The sequence below is a fragment of the Sinocyclocheilus rhinocerous genome, unplaced genomic scaffold (assembly GCF_001515625.1).
Source record: "Sinocyclocheilus rhinocerous isolate Xijiao unplaced genomic scaffold, SAMN03320098_v1.1 scaffold405, whole genome shotgun sequence".
Lineage (NCBI taxonomy): Eukaryota > Metazoa > Chordata > Actinopteri > Cypriniformes > Cyprinidae > Sinocyclocheilus > Sinocyclocheilus rhinocerous.
The window spans coordinates 280,458-301,732 of NW_015630351.1; the positions used below are offsets into that span (position 1 = coordinate 280,458).

The 21,275-nt window shown below is 36.4% G+C and overlaps 2 protein-coding genes across 2 annotated transcripts; one reads left to right on the forward strand and one right to left on the reverse strand.

Annotated features, from left to right (window-relative positions):
• Window positions 1-735: 735 nt before the first annotated feature.
• s100z (S100 calcium binding protein Z) lies at window positions 736-5,029 on the reverse strand. The gene is made up of 2 exons (XM_016552560.1): window positions 4,881-5,029; window positions 736-912 (listed from the first exon to the last, which is right to left on the reverse strand). Exons 1-2 carry the CDS (start codon window positions 5,019-5,021, stop codon window positions 736-738), a joined length of 318 nt encoding a protein of 105 aa, XP_016408046.1. The 5' UTR covers window positions 5,022-5,029.
• An 8,459-nt stretch (window positions 5,030-13,488) lies between these two features.
• On the forward strand, window positions 13,489-14,551 carry LOC107740202 (cholesterol 25-hydroxylase-like protein 2). The gene has a single exon (XM_016552549.1). It carries the CDS (start codon window positions 13,619-13,621, stop codon window positions 14,489-14,491), a length of 873 nt encoding a protein of 290 aa, XP_016408035.1. The 5' UTR covers window positions 13,489-13,618; the 3' UTR covers window positions 14,492-14,551.
• Window positions 14,552-21,275: the final 6,724 nt, after the last annotated feature.

Sequence of the window (21,275 nt, forward strand, 5' to 3'; positions counted from 1 at the left end):
TTAACTTTTTTATATTTGTTATGGGCTTTTATTATTTTCATTAGTTTTTGTTTTATTTTTTAGTTTTTTTTATTATATAAATAGTAATTTAAATATTACTATTTAGATTTTTACATCAGTTTTGTTTTAGTTCAGTATTAGTTTTTATTTATTTTCATTTAGTATTTTAGCGCTTCAACATAAAATTATTTCAGTTAGTTGCCAAGGCAGTATTTCTAATTTAATTAGTTAAAGTTTTTAATCTAATGCTTATATATAAATATATATAATTTTTTATTTTCAATTAACAAAATGTTAGTTTTAGTTAACAATAGCAACCCTGGAGGACACACTACAGTTTAAAACATCATAACAACATACAGCAGACTGTTTCCCAATAGTAAGCAGTATGTGAAATGAGAAAAACAACATGATTCAGCTCGGATTTAACGATTTAATGAATTAAAAAACATAAGAGGGACATAGAAGCTGAGGTCATATAGATGTCCATTGTATTCTACAGGTATAGGATAATAAAGTCCAGCTTTCAGTTTATCATAAGTACATCTTTTCATGAAAAAAATAAGTCATTTTAAATCATTGAAATTAATAATTTATTTTTATTTAATGATTGCTTTTGATACAAACCAAGGATTGACAGTAAATGGCTAACATAAGGACATGTGGTCTGGTTCATAACAAACGGTTTAATGCATCATAGAGCATTATACAAGCAGGTACTTTCATGCATCCGTTTCATTTGCCTTTCTTTTCATCTTTGCCTTTCTTCTTCTGTTGTTCCTGGAAGAAGTCATTGCACGCAACAGTCAGCGCCGCCACCAGCACCACAAACTCGTTAAAGTCGACCTCGTTATCTTTGTTGGAGTCCAGATCGTTCATGATCTTTTCCACCAGCATAGGGTCTTTTTGAGACTAAACAAAGACAAAACAAACACAACAACTCAGCACAGCATGAAACATATGTATGCTATATTGTGCATTTACACACGGTTCTGGTACTGAATGCTGATTGGTCAGAATCTCTAGAAATAGGATATTTATATTTTCATATAAAAGAAATATATTTAAGATTTAAGAATTGTATTATGTACTTTTTTATTTTATAATTGTATTAATTTTATTATTAATACAATTATAATTAAATTATATATTTACAATTAAAATACAATTAAATACAATACAATTAAATATATATATACATATAAAAAAAAAGAAAAAAATATTTATAAACATTCATACAATATATTCCTTTTTTGGATTTTAAAAATAATTTTTTATGAATCTAGAAAATAAATTGTGTACATTGTTGTATAAATATTTAGTTTAGTTATGCTAAAATGTTTTTTTAATTTATCTTAATATTAATTTATATAATATTTTAAAATTATATTTATTAAAAATAATATTTTATTAAAAAGGAATAGATTTTGATTTAATAAAATATTTATAATTAAAAATATATATTTTTTATATAATATTTTGTTTTGTAGGACTCTTTCATTAAAGTTTCTCCAGTCTGAATTAAGATTTGTTGTATTCAGCCTTTACAATACAGGCCAATAACAATCACACTCTGATAAAAGCTCTGTGGAACATATTCAAATATACTGCTTTCTTATAGAAATTGCTTAATGTTGAGTATATGTTTGTTTTTATATGAGCACTAACTCAATGTAATTGATCCTGTTGTAATTGCCTGTTTCCAGCCCATCCATCAGATCCATCTCATGGATATCCATCCATCTACCCTGACATTCATTCCACGTGAGCACGATTGGGCAAAACCCAGTGGCCGTGCGTCCCAGCGTTGATGCTGGTAACTGATGAACCGTGACTTTAAAACCCTCAGAGTCCATCGGCCTGTGGCTACACTGAATGATTGACTATCTGTGTGTGTGTGGTTAACACATGAAGCCACCAGACATAGTTTAACATCTCACTCATTACTCTTTCTGCCTCCTAACGTTACAGTACACACTCCCAGGAGAGTGTGTGCGAGTGTGTTGTGGCGAGGGAGAGGTGAGAGTCTATATCAGGCTGTGTTCCAGCCAGTAACTGATGATGCGTAAGCAACAGCCTCCTTCTGATGATGCGTACACAGCTGAGACCCACATCTCATGAAAAACACATCCAGCTTATATTTCATCCCAAAAATTAAATGAAGAAAATGAGAAATTATGTTACGTAACGGGAAAAAAACATTAAAATTTTGTTGCATTGAGACGTTATTTGCATGACAATTAAGCACATTCGTCCTCATAATGCTAATGCAATCAAAACATTCTACTTTTCAGTTTTCTTTTTTTTTCAGTTGCATTTAACTGTATCATTAGTATAAATTAGCATAATATTTTATTTAAAACAGTATGAACACATTACAACAAAAACTAACCTGTCAAAATGTTCTATTCAAACAAAATACACACGCATATATATGTACATATATATATATATATATACTGTATACATATATATATATTAATGCATTTTTTTAATGTTTACTAAAACTAAATATATGTCACGAATCCTGTCCGTGGTCTTCCGTCTGCTCGCCACCAGAGGTCGCCTTCTGATTACATTGACTCTCACACCACACAAACTGTTGCACGTCACCCTGGACTACATTTCCCATGCTCCATTGCACTGATTGGACTCACCTGCAGCCAATCACACACACACACTATATAGCAACACGTCTGTCCTTGGAATACTCTTGTGTCTTGCCCGTGCCATACCTGTTTGCTGGTGTTTCGACCCTGCCTGTGTTATTGTCTCTGTCTAATAAAGCTTGCAAATGGATCTGCACGTCTCTCGTCTCGTTCGCCCGGTTACAATATGTTGTAAAATATCTATTTATCATCTATATTAAATATATTTTACTTTACTTTTAGTCATTTAGCAGACGCTTTTATCCAAAGCGACTTACAAATAAGAAAAAGTAATTAAAACTAAAAGCTAAAACTCTATAAATACTATATATATATACACACATTTAAGAAAATAAAAGAAATTAAATAAAAATGACAAAACTTAATAAAAAGCCTATATAGACATAATAAACTAATAAAATGACAACATTACTACAGCTGTAACTAAAACTAAAATAGATAACTAATACAAATCAAACTACATTAGTTAATCATTAATCCAAAAAAAAAAAAAAATAACACTGGAAACTTATTTTCCTCTTGATAAATATATACATTAATATTGTATATTAATAATATGTTTATCTATCTGTATTTATTTATTGCATTAAAATAATGAGAATGTGAATTTTTACATTACAATAATGAATATACAATGCAAAATTCCTAATGGTCCTAAAAATAGGCTTTTTCTGCAGGATTATTTTTATACTAGAAATAGTATACATTTAAAATAATAATAATAATAATAATAATACAATTATAATTTATATACATTTTGGTGTGAAATATGATCTGGGTGTGTTCTTTACAGGTTTATGAGATTCAGTCAAAGAGGGAGGAGAGGCAACTTATTTTCCTCTTGATATAGACACACACACACACACACACACACGCGCGCACATATACACACATAGCTCAAATCCCCAAAGATCTGTATGGATTTTTCAGAGAGACACACCAGGCCGCTGTGTGACCCAAGCACTGTTTTCCTCAACTTTTGTCTCATTGAGATTCAGATAAAGTTTCCTGATCATGAATGGGGTCCTTTTTATTGAACGATATTGTATCTGATGGGAAAGAAATAATTCATTTAATGCATTTCCTCAGATTTTCAGCCAACTCACCAAGTGGCCTGTCCCAGTGTGAGAGCTGGAATTACACGCCTGTGTACACAGGAAATGAATTAAACGCAAACAAAGTAAACAATGAAAAGTTCATTGCGAAATTAACAAAATAATTATCACTAATCAACACGCCGGAGCCAAAAACTCACTCACACACGCACATATTAATGCATGCAGTAAGAGCAGGGTATGTGCTGGATGTCAAGATGAGATCTTCAATTTTAATAGATGGCATTAAAGCATTATGTACGGTTGACTAAGCAGTCAGTGAGGTGATGTTATGAGCTGTTTTCTTGAAGGAAAGAGAGCGCTTTGAACTCCAGGCCAAGAGATTTCCCTCTCGCTCTCTGTGTGTGTTCATATACCAGCTCTCATGTGATATGAGCTCAGAAGATTATTTAATACACATGATTTAAATTCACTTCCTGATGAGGAAACCAAAATAGACCTCAATTTCCACAAATGCTTGCAAAAAAAAAAGGGTTGCAAATGCATTCAAAAATATCCATAATACACTTGATTTCTTTAAACAACTGATTAGCCAAAAACTAAAATAAATCTTGATTGTGGCAAATGCACTGTGAATTTTTTTTGTCAGGTAACTTCTTGCTGTAACTTTAATAAGCTTGTTTTATTAATTAAAAAAATGCACAAATTATATTTAAAAGTCAGCTCAGATATTATATTTCCTTATGGTAAAAACCTACACATTTTCACTCTTAAAAGCATGCTTTTGAATTTTTTGATTTGAGCAATGCTAATATATATATATAGTATACATTATTTTTATTAAGAAATATACAAATATTTATATATTGTATAAAATAATTAGTAATAATAACAGTCATAATAATAATAATAATAATAATAATGATTATTATTACATTGTAGAAATTCTATTTATCAATAAATTCATAAAAAAACAAAATGCATATATTTGATTCAATTTTATTGTACATTCTTATAAATGTACATACATATAAATGTTTTTGTATGTCTCTTTTGCTTATATTTTTCCAGTCTGGATTAAGATCAGTTGTATTCTTCTTACAATGCAGACCCATAACAAGCTTTGAAATTTGTTGTGAAATGTCTGATCGCTAACCGTGAGGAAGTCGGTGAGTTCACTGTTAAGAAGTTCCTTCAGCTCTCCTTTACTGAGTTTGTATTTGTCTCCCTCGCTCCCTGAGTAGTTGTGAAAGACCGTGATGAGTGCATCCATGGCTCCCTCCAGTTTACTGGGCATTACTGCTGCAGAGCACCTGTGGAGCAGGTATGACACATCCAGTTCAGACTGACCCGCTGCTGGGCAAACTTAACTATTTTATGACTATATTTATTAACAAACACTTCAAAAGTATCAGAGTATTTTTCTGGACATAGCAGCATGTCAATACTAGGGCACATTAATATAAAAAACATTCAGTACCACAATGGTACTCACACAGCCAAATGACAATTTCTTGCAATTAAAAGAGATTAAAATAATTAAGTAAATAAGTCAGTTCCAATAAGTTATCAGCCTTCTTTCAAATATGAACTGAGTTCTAAAGTTTGTTGGCAAAGAGAAAAAAGTGTCTTGCCTTGTTGAGAGCCGAGAAGTGAAGTTCTGTGTTCATGAACAAACTGTTTTCAAGAGTGGGTGAAGTTGTTTTTGAGGTAACCTGTGCAGGAAAGACCCTCCTCTGTTGTTGTGACGATGTATGATAGCTCAGGTGATGCACCATAGTAACCCTTCCACACACCTGCACTGAAAACACACTCCAAATAAAAGAGCAAAGGCCTCCTGAGAGCCCTCCACACACACACACACATACACACACACACAAACTAACTTCACTTTTATGAGCCATTTTTGCTCAATGTCTTCTACTCTATGGTGTTTTTGTGATTTTAGGTGGATGTATGAAGTCAGTTCACAAAGGTGTCCTACAACAGTTCATCATATTAACTATAAATATGATCTATTAAAGCACTGCAAACAGTTTCCAAATATTTTTTCTTCATTCATCATTTAAAATCTAACATTAGCTATTTTTGCGATAGATTTCATTTGAAACTTGTGCTTGCCAATTTCCTTTAAAATAAATGACCATAATCATTTAATGCAATGACATTTATACACAATCGTTCAGAAGTTTGGGGTCTTTTTAAAAGAAATTAATACTTCATTAAGCAAGAATGCATTAAATTGATAAAAAATGACAGTGAGGACACTTATAATTTTTCAAAAGATTTTTATTTCAAATAAATGCTGTTCTTTTGAACTTTCTATTCATCAAAGAATAAAAGTCACCATTTCCAAAAAAACAACAAAAAAAAAAAAAGAATCAGCACAACTGTTTTCAACATTGATAATAATCAGAAATGTTTCTTGAGCAGCAAATCAGCATATTAAAATGATTTCTGAAGGATCATGTGACACTGAAGACTGGAGTAATGATGCTGAAAATTCAGCTTTGCATCACAGAAATAAATTACATTTTATAATATATTACAATAGAAGATAGTATTTTAAATAGTAATAAATAACAATTTTCTGTTTTTAAACAGTATTTCTGATCAAATAAATGCCGCATTGGTGATCAAATGAAACTCAGTCAAAACCATTAAAAGATGTTACTGAGCCCAAACTTTTACTAGGCTGATTAACTAGCTTAACCAGCAAGATGTTCTTGGTCAACCTGCATCACCAGAAAGATCATGCTGGTTGACCAGCACCAAACCAGCCATAGCAAGCATAAACCAGGAAATTCATGCTTTCAAGAGTGAACTAAAGTAGAACAGAAGCTAGAAAAATGCAAAGCATTAAAAGAGAAAGGAACAAGACGATGTGATTTTAAACATTATTTCTTTATGGGAAATGCCTTTGTGATTATGTTGATGGGGATGGCATGACATTTTGGTACCTAAATGTCAGAGGCCCCCAGGCATCTCTGGGACCCCTCTGTACACTGCCTGCCCCATGTCAAAAGGGCCCACCCCTGTGTGTCAATACGGCTGGAGTCATGGAATCTGACATCTCACATGATTTGAGTTGATTCATGTCTGCAGCAGGAATGGTACAGGTTTAATTAAATATGATTAGGGGGAAGCTTTCCTTATCAAGTCCCTCTAAAAGCATTTCATCAGCATCTCTGTCATAGACGCATACAAAAGAGCTCTAATTCTGGTCATTAAGTCATTGCAACTGATCAAATAACAAGACCTATTACTTCTGCCTGGGGAATGAGAGAGTGAGTGACAGAGAAGATTCTGTACTTGGCTTATCACTTGGTTATCATATGGTTGGGGCATATGTGGCTTAATTCTTAAGGCCCGTTCACACAAAGAACAATAACTATAATCCTGACTATATTAACGTCTACACCAACGCACGATAGCGTTGTGTTTATTATAAGCACGCTCCTCAGTTATGTCGTCTGCCGCTTTAAAAGTGTATTTTTGTGACTTTGCAGCCCCCTACAGTTAAGCGAGTGGAATTCACTGTCGTAAATATATCACTGTCATAATTACAGCGGAAAGCTGTTCACGTGCATTTGTTGCGGCCGTAAAGCAATCCGCACTTTTTGCGAATTTCGTACCCGCTCAACATTCCCTCAAAACAAATGTTTGGGGAGAGCGCGGGAAAGAAATTGAGGCCATTCTCCATATTAGAAGTCAGTGTACTACCAGGATGATTTGAAAACGGACCTTTCAAGATAAACTAGTTGTCAATGTTTTTTTTATCGTTCATAAGCCAGAAAAATCGTTCTGAAAGTGATTCTAACTATATAGTTCCCCTGTGTATAGTTATAATTGTGATGTGGACATTCCTATTCTCATGGAATTAAAACGATTATTAAAAATGTATAGTTATCACGATCCCTGGTCGCACACATCACGGAGATGTCTATTTGACGTCTGCAAGACATTAGAGTGTTTCTGCAATACGTCTATAGGACGTTTCCTATCAGATGTCAAATAGACGTTTAGAAAATGTCTTTAAGATGTTTATGGTTTAGAAGAATGTATGTAAAACGGACATCTCAAAGACGTCTATCAGATGTTTGTAGACAGCAGATGCTTTCCAGATGAAGCGATCTTTAACAGCCATCTTGCAGACGTAGGTGTGCTATCTGGGTAGTATGAACGGGTTAGTAGTTATTCATAGTCAGTGTGAACGGAACGTTAGTTGTTTTTGCTGTGTTCTCTCTGTATGATCGTCTGGTTCAGCTTGTTCAGAAAGGTTCAGTGCTTCGATTGGAAACTCCAGCAACATCCTCCAAGCACAAGCGCGTGTAGCAGGAACGGGACTTGATGACGTACGCGGCGTTCTTGTTTTGCTAAAACTAGGCTATTAATCCCCTGGGGTTACTCTTAGGTCTAAGAGAACTTCAAACCTAAGACGATTGATTTGTTTAAATCAATATTTATGTATTATTTATTTAATCTTGAGTTCCTGACAGTTTTTTCTTTCTTTCTAAAAGAACGAAAGTCCAACTTAATAATGTGTCGTCGTGTTTCGAGATTTCTTTTTCTCTCCAAGGATCAAGACGAGTCTATTTTTTACTCCTGATATCACCTGAGGGAGAGCAGAGGGGGGTCAGGACGAGGCTCAGGTGTGTTTCACCCCCACATCTCCAAGCTTAAAGTGTTTTCCGTTCATTAAGATGATGAAACGTTTCCCTGCGAAGTAGCCTACTGTGTGAATTAGAGTGAGAAAACTAATGCATTTTACCGTGCTGGAGGGCAATGACACATATAGTCACACACAAATCCTTAATTTTTTCATATAATGTCTCAGTATTCAAACTACTGCAATTGTCTAAACATCACAACATGGTAGTTTCAGCACATCTTGAGACGACAGGGCAGCTCGAGGTTATCTGCTGTTTTAATGGCGATGTGTTTCTGACCTCTAGTGGCTCAACTTTAGTAGTACCAGTGTTATTTTAGTATCATTGATACTCTGAAAGTTTTTATCAATATTTTAAATTGAAAACAGTTGACACTACCATTAAAACGTTTTTTTTTTTTTTTTTTTTTTTTACATATGCTTACCAAGTCTGCATTTATTTGATCAAAATATTGTGTGAAATATTATCACAATTTAAAATAATTGTTTTCTATTTGAACATATTTTAAAATGTAATTTATTACTGTGATGCAAAGCTGAATTTTCAGCATCATTACTTCAGTCTTCAGTGCCACATGATCCTTCAGAAATCATTCTGATATGCTGATTTGCTGCTCAAGAAACAAACCAGTTATCAGTGCATAAAGGCTTATAGTTGTTTACAGTAGCATATACACATTGTCTGTACATCTACACAGACAATCTATTTTTCCAGGTAAGAGTATTTTGCTCCCATAACTAACCCATAATGCTAATTTAAATAACCTAATTCCCACAAAAGTAATCTGCACAGGCAAATAAATATTGTGATGGGTCTGTTGTAGTGTAAATTCCTGAACAGCAATTATGAAATTCTGCATCCTACTGCATGTTAGTAGCTGGATGCTAGAATTTATTAACAACTCACTGATGATGATGATGATGATGATGATGATGAGCAACTTAAACAGCTACAGGACCGAACAGCTAGTCCTGGTGCTCCTTAAGGCTCTTTCCAGCAATTCAACCGGGCTAAAACCTCCGTCAAGCTGTAGTGGCTTTGACTGAGCATCTGTGATGAGAAACAATGCCAGTTCAAGTCTCATCAGAACACAAAAATGCTGTAAACACTCTGAAAACGTCACTTTTTATGTTAAAGGAAAAGTTCACCCAAAAATGACATTTGCTGAAGAATTTATTCACCTTCAGGCTAACCAAGATGTAGAGTTTGTTTCTTCATCAGAAAAGATTTGCTCTTTTGCTCACCACTGGATCCTCTGCAGTGAATGGGTGCCGTCAGAATGAGAGTCCAAACAGCTGATAAACACATCACAATAATCCACAAGTAATCCACACCGCCTCCGGTCCATCAGTTAATATCTTGTGAAGTGAAAAGCGGCGTGTTTGTAAGAAACAAATCCAACATTTTTTAACTTTAAACGGTTGCTTCCAGCTAAAATACGAGTGCTCTATCCATAAAATTGATTTCTGCAGTGAAAAAGTGGTCTGGTCTGAATCAGATGTGAAATATACACAGATCAAGCACCGTTTACAAGTGAACACAGTCCAACAGTTCTAAATGAATAATTCTAAATGGCTTTTAAAATGAGAGGACAACAGTGGATGGACTTTTTCACTGGGGGAAACATTATTATGGATTATGGACTTGTATTTTGGCCAGAAGCAACAGTTTAAAGTTAAAACGCCTTAATGATGGATTTCTTACAAACGCAGCTTTTCGCTTCACAAGACATTAAATGATGGACTGGAGTGGTGTGGATTACTTGTGGATTATTGTGATGTTTTTATCAGCTGTTTGGACTCTCATTCTGACGGCACCCATTCACTACAGAGGATCCACTGGTGAGCAAGTGATGTAATGCTACATTTTATCTGAATCGGTTCCAATAAAGAAACAAACTCATCAACATCTTGGATGGCCTGAGGGTGAATACATTTTCATTTTTGTGTGAACTATTCCTTTAATGCAAAAACATGTATACATTGTTATGCAATATAAATGAACAGCTGATTTGAAAATTTAAAAAAGCATTTTATTTTATAAAACTATACAGAATATATTTTTATACTTTATATGTTCTTGCTGGAATACAGTGTCAATGCAAATTAATCACGATCATTTATATGCACTGATATGAATAGCTTACATATCAGTTAATAGCTTAAAAAATGACACACTTCACCTTAAGCATTAAAGCACTGCATCTCATGTCAATCAGCCTGTAAGTGACTCATAAATGATTCATATTTTTATTCAGTATTTGTTTCCAGACTTTCACACAGATTTCTGTGATTTATTCATGCATCCTGCACTAACAGTTAGTTTACAGATATATACACTGAAAACAAATCATATAAATCAAAAAACGCTGTTGTCCCTATCAGGGAGAAAGTTTTTTTTTTTTTTTTGCGTGAGAATTGGATCATAGTTTACAGATATATACACTGAAAACAAATCATACAAATCAAAAAATCCTGTTGTCCCTATCATGGAGGATGTTTTTTGCGTGAGAAGTGGATCATTCATGACTCCATAGAGAGCAGCTCAGTGGCCGTCTGCCCTGTCCTGCTCTCAGCTTCTTTCTGTTCGAACAAACCAACTTTATTCTGTAGAGAGATTTATGCATGACCACAGTGACACCCAACTGCAACTTCCTGGTCTGAAAAATGTCAAAATATAAAAAAGGGCTTTTCATCTCTGTGAAGGCCTGACAGAAAAGCTATGATTAATGAGAGACAGAAAGAGAAAAAGCGAGAGAAAATAGGCTGCACAGTCCTACTCATCCTTATACAGAGATGGGTTGTTTATGATGCACTTTCTACTCAAGTCTAGCCAGACAAACATATGAATATTAATGGGAATGTTGTGTAATGTCAGTTTATGTAAATGTCATGCTAATTCATTTATATTAATAGAAGGTTTTGGAAGGTGCAACAGGAATTGAGATGTTGTGGAGCAAATCCTTAAATGCTGTAACGTTGAGGTCAGTTGCTCTATACGTTTCAACATCCACCTGTTACACAAATACAACATATCCTTCTGAGACCCTGTGACCTCATATGAGGACATTATATTTTGGTGTATTTCTCTGAGACTATACACGCCACAGTTTTGGATGTCCTGTACAGAGCACATTCAGGGATTTTCAGAGATACTAAATGTTTGGATGTTTCACCACGACCACTCCTTGTATATAATGAGAAAACCCGTTTATGGCCATTTTACACACATTTTGCAGAAAGAAAAATGGTATATCAAATAATTCTGTTACAACATAGTTGAGAATCATCTTTATACGAAGTTTGGTAGAAAAATAAATCCTGCAAACTAAAAATGTATTGGTGATTTAAAAAATATATTGTTTTTGCCTATGCATGTTCATTCATGTATTTTTATTTTATTTTTTTTTAAATTGAGTCCCGATGTCCTCTACCGAGGACATAGTATAACTTATGAATGAAATATCATTTTTTATTCTTTTTTTTTTTTTATATTGTTTTTATGCTCTAAACAATGTAAAGACATGAAAAAAACTATTTTTTTCCTAAAAATCTTTTCTTGGGTCTTAAGAGTTTAAAAAGGAACAGTTCACCTAAAAATGTCTTCGTCTTTTTCTCACCCTCATGTCGTTCCAAACCTGTATGACTTTTATCTGTGGAGCACAAATGGAGAAATACAGAAGAATTGTAGTCGTTCTTTTCTAAAAAAGGGCAATATAAAAAAGTGAATATAACAATGTCTGATTTGTGAAGATTATTCTTTGAGTCAGATTTTTTCTCCATGACTCATTTGATCCAGTTCACAATACTGTTCTAAGTTATTTGTTCACATATTGTTACTTCTGTCATGAATGCACCAATGAGATCTAGGATGGTTTTCAGTAAATAACAACCGAATTTTTTAATGTTTCTCACACAATGCTATCATATGTCTTCAGAAGACGTGAAACGTGATGCTTAAAAACTCCAGTCTCGATTCATTGCAAATGCATAAAAAAGAACAAACCCTACATTGATAGGGACATCGCCTATTAAAGAATTCACTTTTTGCTTTTTTAAGGAAGAAGAAAGTCATATAGGTTTGGAACAACATAATAATGACAATTTTCATTTTAAAGTGAGTTATAAGTGAGCAAAAGTACATCTCAAGATCCAATTCCAAAACAATTCATGATTCAAGTCATTTTTTACAGTGTTATTTTAGTATTATTGTATTTTTTCATATTTCAAATTAGCTTTTATTTTTAGATTTTCAGTTTTCATTTTAGTTAAATTTTTAGTAATTGTATATTTTTGTCATTTTGATTATTTTAAATACTTTCTTAGTAATTTTAGTATATTATAAAATATTTATTTTATAAGTTCATAATTTTCGTTTTTATTTTTCAAGTTTTTATCTAATATTTGTTTTCATTTCTTTCAGCTTTATTTGAGTTAATCATTTAAGTTAAGAATAATAACATTCTTTTACAAACATTCTAAGGACCCAAATGCTGTGCAAAAGATGTTTAGCAAAGTGACTCACTGCTTAATGCATAAAACCTGAAAAAACATTTTTTTTTAAATTGACAATCAGTGGGTGTGCTCATTCTAACGCACGATATATGTCTCCTGATTGCGATTCTTGCATAAATACATTCACATTCAGCAGAACTAATAATGACATTTAAATTGGAATTACAAATTTTTGCACATTGTTTGAGACAGAACTGCAATGCATCAATGAATCAATCTCCGTCGCTGCATGGTTAATATATGCAGTGCAGATGATTCAAATCAAACAAATAGACACTTCACAGATCAATGAGACGTCTCTGCTTCTTTCTCTCCATTTCTAGGTCAGAAATGAGTGGTGCAGGAATGTTTCAGCTGGTCAAATGTTGGATCACCCTCGAACTACCAATGAAAAGAGCGTTCACACACAAACACACACACACCATACCATACCAAGAGAAGAGGAGCATTGGGGGGGGGAAACAAGTGAGAGAGAGAGAGAGAGAGAGAGCGAGAGAGAGAGAGAGAAACGCTACAGATGCAGGAGGTGGTGCTTGGACACATTTTAGAGGCGTAAAGGCCTGCCTCATTTGATCAGATCAGATCATTTACAAAAAGCCACATCCAGCACTCAAAGCAAGAGAAAGTCGCCGCCGGCCGCTGCCAGCATCCTCACCCCACTGCAGGAATAACAGCAGTCTGGCTGTTGCATCAACAATACGTAGCTGGACATGAATCTCGGCAGTCTGCGTGGCGTGCTGGACGTCAGCAACGCAACCTGGGCTCTGTCGGAGCGCTCTGTGCTGCAGCCCATGTGGGATTACCTTCAGCAGAACCACGAGAGCACCTTGCGCTCGCCGCTGTTTCCCGTCATCCTCTCGGTGTCCATGTACCTGGTGCTGGTGTTCTTCTACACCGTGCTGGACCTGCTCGCACCCACCTGGCCATCCATTCGACGCTACCAGATCCACCAGCACCGCACCGTCACCTGGTCCAACATCGGCTCCACTTTGGCGCTCACCACATACAACCATCTGCTCTACATCTTCCCCGCCGCCATAGCCCAGTGGCTCTGGCGGCCGCCTGTGCCGCTGCCCTGCGAGGCGCCCACACTCACCGCCTTCCTGCTGGGAATCGTGGGCTGCACAGTGGTGTTCGACTTCCAGTACTACTTGTGGCACCTGCTGCATCACCGCGTTGGCTGGCTCTACCGCACCTTCCACGCGCTCCACCACCAGTATCGCCAAACCTTCAGCCTGGTTACGCAATACCTGTCTGCTTGGGAGCTCTTCAGTGTGGGCTTCTGGACCACCGTGGATCCTTTGCTCCTCCAGTGCCACTGTCTCACCGCCTGGGCATTCATGCTGTTCAACATCTGGGTTTCTACTGAGGACCACTGCGGCTACGACTTCCCTTGGGCGATGCATCATCTGGTTCCCTTCGGCCTTTGGGGTGGAGCGCTGCAGCATGACGCTCACCATCAGCAGCCGGGCACCAACTTTGCACCTTTCTTCACTCACTGGGACTGGCTAGGGGGAACCGCGACCATGCCGGCTCCTGTGAAGACAAAAACGCGGAAAGAAAGGGACGAAAAGAAAGCCTGAGGCTCTGCTTTCCCTTTCACACTCTCGCACTCATCTCTCTCTCTTTTCGCTCCATCTGTCCCACCCTGTCTCGCACGTTCCCCGTCACTATTCATCTTCTCCCTGAACTGCAGATCAAGTGTCTTACTAACAAACCAGTAGAGAAGCAAGCAGCACATTCCCAACGAAAGCATCCTTGTCCTTGAATGTATAAAGTGTCTTTTCTTGCAAATCTATCTATTTTTCTAAATAATAAAAAAAAGCTCTTTAGCATTTAATGGCCAATTTGTGGAGTTTTGTGGCATATCTCAGGTTTGTAGTTTTGGCCTAATGTCTTTCAAAAAGATTACGTGTTCAAAATGGCTTGTATTCCAATGCTTGTTATTGTATTTTGACACTTTTCACTAAACTTGGGTCAATAAAATACTGTGTTGTTTGTTAAGTTTACTTACAGCTCTGTTGATATGCATTTGAGGATGCTTTGCAACCTTTGGAAAAAAAAAAGGCACTGACTGTTATAATCGTTAGAGAAGAGGAGCGTATGAAGTAACTGTGTGGCATGTTGGCTAACACAATTGGCTCACTGTGATTGCTAGAAAGATCTAAGACTACTTACATCATCACTGCTGCTGTTTGTGTTTGCTAATATAAATTCAAAATGTTCAAAATACAGACTACATGAGTTATTTTGAGCATGATAATTGGGTTGACATAGTCATGGTAAAGTTTATAGGCACAGATCACCCAAAAATAAGTTTTTGTCATAATTTGCTCAGCCCCATGTCATTCCAACTTCATATTATTGTCTTTAGTTCATGAAACACAAATGAGATGTTCGCCAGAATGTCTGAGCTGCTCTTCCAGCAAAAGTGGATGGAGATTTAGCTATAAAAACAAGACAAAAAGCACTACATCCCAAGTTTTCTGAAGCCATACGATATATGTGTGTGAAAAACAGACCAAAATTTAAGCCACCAGAGCTTTGAAATCATATTCACGATTGGGATGATGCATCATGCCTGGTTGTACATCATTGAGGCTTAATGCTATTGGTTCTCGAAAGTCACATGGCCGAACAAGTAAAAAAAAAAAAAAATGAAGTTCATGCAAAAATTAAAATCATGTCATAATTTACTCACTGTTATTCCAACTCTTTGTTTAATTAAACAAACAATCAGATGTTTGAGCTGCTCGTCCAGTGAAAATAGATGGTGTTTTATACTGCCAAAGTGTACAAAAAAAGACAAAAAGCTCCAAAAAATGTGAGTTGTGCACTATATCAAAGTCTTCTGAAGCCATGGGATAGATTTGTGTGAGAAACAGACTTTTTATTCATTTAAAAAATAGCATGCCAAGTGGAACATCACTAAGGCTGAACGATATTGGTCCTCATGTCACATGACCGATCACAATGTGGCAAGTTGCAACTGTAAATGACATTTCAAAACTTCATTAGGCTTAAAGAGACAGCGCACCCAAAAATTTGCTCATAATTTACTCACCTTTATGTCATTCCAACTCCATATTATTTTCTCTCTTGCATTAAAAACACAATATGAGATGTTCGTCAGAATGTCTGAGCTGCTCTTCCACTGAAAGTACATGGTGATATATACTGCCAAGCTTTAAAAAAAGACAAAAAAGCAACATAAATTGGTAGACTTCCGAAGCCATAACGTAGATTTGTGTCCAAAACAGAGCTTTGAAATCTCATTTGCAATTATGGTAATTATAAAAAGGCTCTTTTTTGACATATCATGCCAGGTCACATAACCAATCATGATATGGCATGTGACTTCAAATTAAATGACATCTGAGAACTGCATAAGGCTTAAAGAAACAGTAAAAAAAAAAAAAAAAGATGATATTTTGATGTTTAAAAACAAAAAAAAGAAGAAGATATTTTTAAAGAATACGGGGTCTAAAGCATCATTTTATCTTACTGACTTTAAATGCACAGACAAAACACGGTTCAAAATATTTTCTTTGTGTTTGCAGATGAAAGTCAGTCAGATTTGGAACGACATGAGGGCAAATAAAAGAATTTAAATTTTTGTGCGAGCTATCTCTTAAGATTTTGCTCAGTTTCTCACACTAAGGTCTCAAACAGCTTCAGAAGACTTGGAGTATAGAGAATGAGTCGTATGGACTACTCTTATGGATTGAAATGACAATGGGGGAGCATAAATGACCAAATTTGAGAACTACAGAAGAGAGAACGATATATGTTCACACTTCAGGATATGGATGTCCAACCGGCCTGAGCATACACCTCAGCATGGAGTGTTTGTTTTCAGCCATCGTTCGGTTCTATGCCACACTATGTTATTCGACAGTTTTACATAAGAGAAGCCCGCAGAGAATCTGGGCTGAGATCAGTCTACAGCCAAAGCGGAGAGGCAATGCTAATTAATCATCTTCTCTTTCAGCCTCCTACTGATCCCTCTGGCACATGGAGAATAGCTCTCCATGCTTTAAAAGAGAGCGAGAGAGAGGAGAGAGAAAGAGAAATTCAGATCAAGTTTGCTTATGACACCAGGAACTGAACAATTTCAGATATGATTCTGGATTCTTCACAGTAAGATACCAGCATGCAATGTCACATAATATGGAAGACCTTTAGCATAGGGGGCGGTGGTGCTATCTGCAACCTTTGGCTCACTCGGAGTAGGCCAAACAAACAAACATGAAAATAAGAGCTTAGCGGCATTTGTGCGTGCGCGGCTGAGCGGTACCTGGCTCTCGTCCAGCAGCTCAGTATCTCAGAAAACCTCAGGCTGAGCTCTCTAAACAGTAAGTTGTTATCTGCAGCTCAGCACAGGAAACACTGGAACATTTCCCATCAGGCACTGTTGTGGACGCCTCCCCCTCTGGCACTGCAACAGAGGGGTCCTTGAGGAATGTGGAAACTGGGAGAAAATGTGGACTGTGTTTTAAGCAAGTAGTTATGCAGGAGAGATAAGATGCTGAGACAAATCATCGAGTTATCTGCGAACATCTGAGTGCTTTACATTTAACACTAGGATACATCAGTCACCCAAATTGACAAGAACTAAACTCACTTCTTTACACTAAATAATATATCATAGAATAATCATCACAGTTCACCTAATAGCCTACTACCATGCTACTTATGGATTATATAATATGTGTATTGTGCACAGTATGCATATTTTATGTATGCAACACTCTGATGACCTATTATATTTGCAATATACAGCAGTACTGCACAATATACCGAATCCCACAATGCAATGCATTAGACTTCACCTTCCAATTCCACTATAGAGTAGAAGAAATGTTAGTCCTCATCTCCAAAAGTCACCAAGACATTGTTTTTACCACAAATTGTATTATAAATGCAAAATAACTGTATTAATTTCCAAGATGATAACTGAATAACTTGTATACAAAATTAATTGTGCAATAGAGCTACCTTTTGAAACGTTTATAGTTCAATATTGCATACTATTTTACATATTACTTAAAAATAGTAGGCAGTACATAGTATATACTGTGCAGTAAACAGTATACTACTGTAGTACTTCCTTCTGAACAGCCAATACATTAAAAAAATAAGTGCTGCACCTACCAGATCTGTACAGTAGATGTCACTGTGTTCAATACTCTTCCATCAACGTGACTAATAGACTGAGAAAAATGTCTTCATAGTAAAAGATACAACTGAGAAATAGAGTACAATGCATTGTCATTTTTAACTTCAATACATTTAAAGGGGTCATATGATGTTGCTAAAAAGAACATTATTTTGTGTATTTGGTGTAATGAAATGTGTTTATGGTTCAAAAAACACATTATTTTCCACATACTGTACATTATTACTAGATACATAGATAGATAGATAGATAGAACAGAGTGGTAGAAAGATAGACAGATAGAACAAAAGAATGACAGACAGAACAAAATAACGAGTGTGTGTGTTTGTGTGTGTGTGGGAAATGTGAATGCTTTGACTGGGACATGACCACCACCAACAAACCTGCTTCTGCATACTCAGCTGAACAGGTTTGACCAGTCATTGTGTTTCTGCTGAACACAGACCCAAAGAGTTCCACAGACTGGTCATATTTTTAAAAACATAGGCCAACACACATCCGTCAAACACTCGAGACCCCGACAGACACAGCAGTGAACAATAAATGATTGTGTCTTGAGAAGTGATCCTGAATCTTAAACTGCAGGTGGCGGCGCATGTGCACATGAGTTTGAACAGCCGAATGAGAGACGATGAGACTGAGTTGTATTGTTTGCACAAAACCACAAACATTTATCTGCTCAGGATACAATCCAAAATGTCAACACTTACTTCCTACAGTCAAACCTGACTCACTAACACTCATTTACTCACATGGTTATAACGTATACCTGTCTGTCACAGTTTCATGTTTCTACTACTCTGCTTTATGTATCCCTGAGGTTTGTTCATGCTTGGAAAAAATGTAAAGCTGAATAACAGGTTGGAAAACACAAAGAAAGGGGAAAGGGGGAGGGAAGAGACAAAGAAAGAGAGCAGGGGGAGGGAGATGATAGAAAGAGAAATAACGTCTTCCTCTCTGTGCTGTCAGCGTTATGCAATAGGAACTTCACTTGCTTTAAACTGCTGGTCTGTCATAAACAGCAAAGGACAAAGATCACAATCTTTAACAGTCTTTTAACAGCTAGTTGTTCGGTTCTTATACCTTAAAATATCTGTACTGGAAAACGTAAATAGTGGCAAGTACCACTATTACTCATACTTCAGGTTAGAGATTTGAAAAAAACATCAGAGTATGAAACTTTCATCCAGCACCCTTTATGCCACAGACTTTAATTATACCTCAAATTATGTTGCTTTTTAAGGAAACGTTTGCTATTATTTTCCTAACTCATCCGAATTACAGTTGATGATAAAATGGGCTAAAATAATCCTATACTGCATCGGCATCTAAAGACCAAAGAAAGTGTTATTTTGAGCAAGTAGCCAAGTAGCATGGTAAAATTGTAACTAAGACACGAACATACTGCCAAGTTCTGCATGGGCAAAACAACTTATGCTACATTCTCTTTTACAATATGTAAATATCTACATTTATTTGAATTAAGGTATTCAAATGGTCCGCAGGATATAGCGGGGTTGCCAGGTCTGCAAAACAAAACTAGCTCAATCGTGTTTTTTTTCCCGCCAGTCCGTTGGGGGTCCAAAATAACATTTAAAATCACATTGCTATAACTAAAAACGAACTTTAAAAAAAAAAAAACGCAGCAACAGTGTACAGGTAGCCCAATTTCGTGGACTTGGCAACAGTGATCAGGAGTTTTGCATGGGGACAAAATATTTCGCAATGCAAATTTCGCTCATGTTCCAGTCAGGCGAATTTGCCGTGCAGACCAACAGAAAGCTGCTTGGTTTGAAAGTGGCTTGTGCTTCATACAACTCTATATTGACAGTGGACAATATACATGTTTTAGTGGACAGTGGACAATATACATGTCACCTTTATGCTATGCACAACATAGAAATCTACATGACAGTGTTACTGAGTTCACCTTCACCCACACCATATCATGCTACAAAAACCCACTTGTCAAAATGCATCCTCTTATCACACGTCTAATAATTATTCCAGTGATGAGAAACTGCAACCTAAATGCCATGAACAAGACCAGTGCGGTATCCATAGCAACATCAAAAGACAAACACATCTAGAAATGGTCAGGAAGCTGTGAAGTCAAGGATCGAGAATCTGCGTGTGTGAAATTGGATCATCGGAGAGTGAGACAGTGTGAGAAAACGAGGGAGGGGGAGACAGAGAGCTTGTGTATCTTATTTGAGACTGTGGTTGGTCGTAGCCCAGCCCAAGTAGGGATAACTGCAGGCTGGAGCAGTGGGTGTGGATAAAGGTCTTTCTAATTGGTTAGGGTTAGGAGTTAGTTTCTGTTGTAGCGTTCCACTTTTCGGCACGCCACCTTTTGCCACGCCCGTTACTCCGACCTGCAGCTACCTATGTCTCATCTCGCCCAACCTGGAGGCTACATATATCTGACCCAGTGTTGCCAAGTCCATGTTTTTCCTGTGGAATTGGGCTACTTTAACACTGTTGCCGCCCAGAGGCACATTTTTAATAATTGATACAATCACATGGGTGTGATGTGCGGGACATCACTAGCTGCTAAATTCAAATCTGCTTTCGCTGTCTGGCGCTGAGCCAGAGACAGGCACGTTTTACAGCGCTGCGCATTATAACCAATCACACAGGAGTCTGTTGAGTTTATGAATGCAACGGCCAATCAGAGGCATTCAGATGAGTCATCTATGAAACGCGGTGTTTTGTTCACTGCGCGCTCGCTGACTGAATTCTACTCTCTGGCGAATTAATTCTCTCATCAGAAACAACAAGTTGCAGATGTGCGAACGATGTAAAGATATGCATTTCACAGTGTAAACAGCTTCAGTGATTATAATAGGAGTTTTTGAGAGTGTTTGAACTCTGGCTAGACTGAAGTCAACGATAATGTTCTTTGCTCTCTTTCTGTACAATGAAAGGGTTATAATTAGCAACTTACAATGTTTTTTTTTAATTAAATTCACATTAAATACAAAGTCAGTTGTATTAAAAATATGAATACCTCGTGCCCCCTCAAAAATAATAAGTGCATGACGCCCCTGATGCCGCCTGTTGTTTTTCATGTCCGCAGGTTAAAGCAACCCCCCAAAAACGTGATATTTAGCCCCTGGAATGCGAATTTTACAGGGGAACCCCACCAAAAAACATGCATTTTACCCCCCCCCCCCGAAACACTATTG

Excerpts from the sequence above, each read along its gene's own strand:
- s100z (XM_016552560.1), bottom strand. The coding sequence starts at position 5,021 with ATGCCCAGTAAACTGGAGGGAGCCATGGATGCACTCATCACGGTCTTT. Across the intron at positions 913-4,880 it reads AACTCACCGACTTCCTCACG|TCTCAAAAAGACCCTATGCT; the intron begins GTTAGCGATCAG and ends GTCTTTGTTTAG.
- LOC107740202 (XM_016552549.1), top strand. The coding sequence starts at position 13,619 with ATGAATCTCGGCAGTCTGCGTGGCGTGCTGGACGTCAGCAACGCAACC.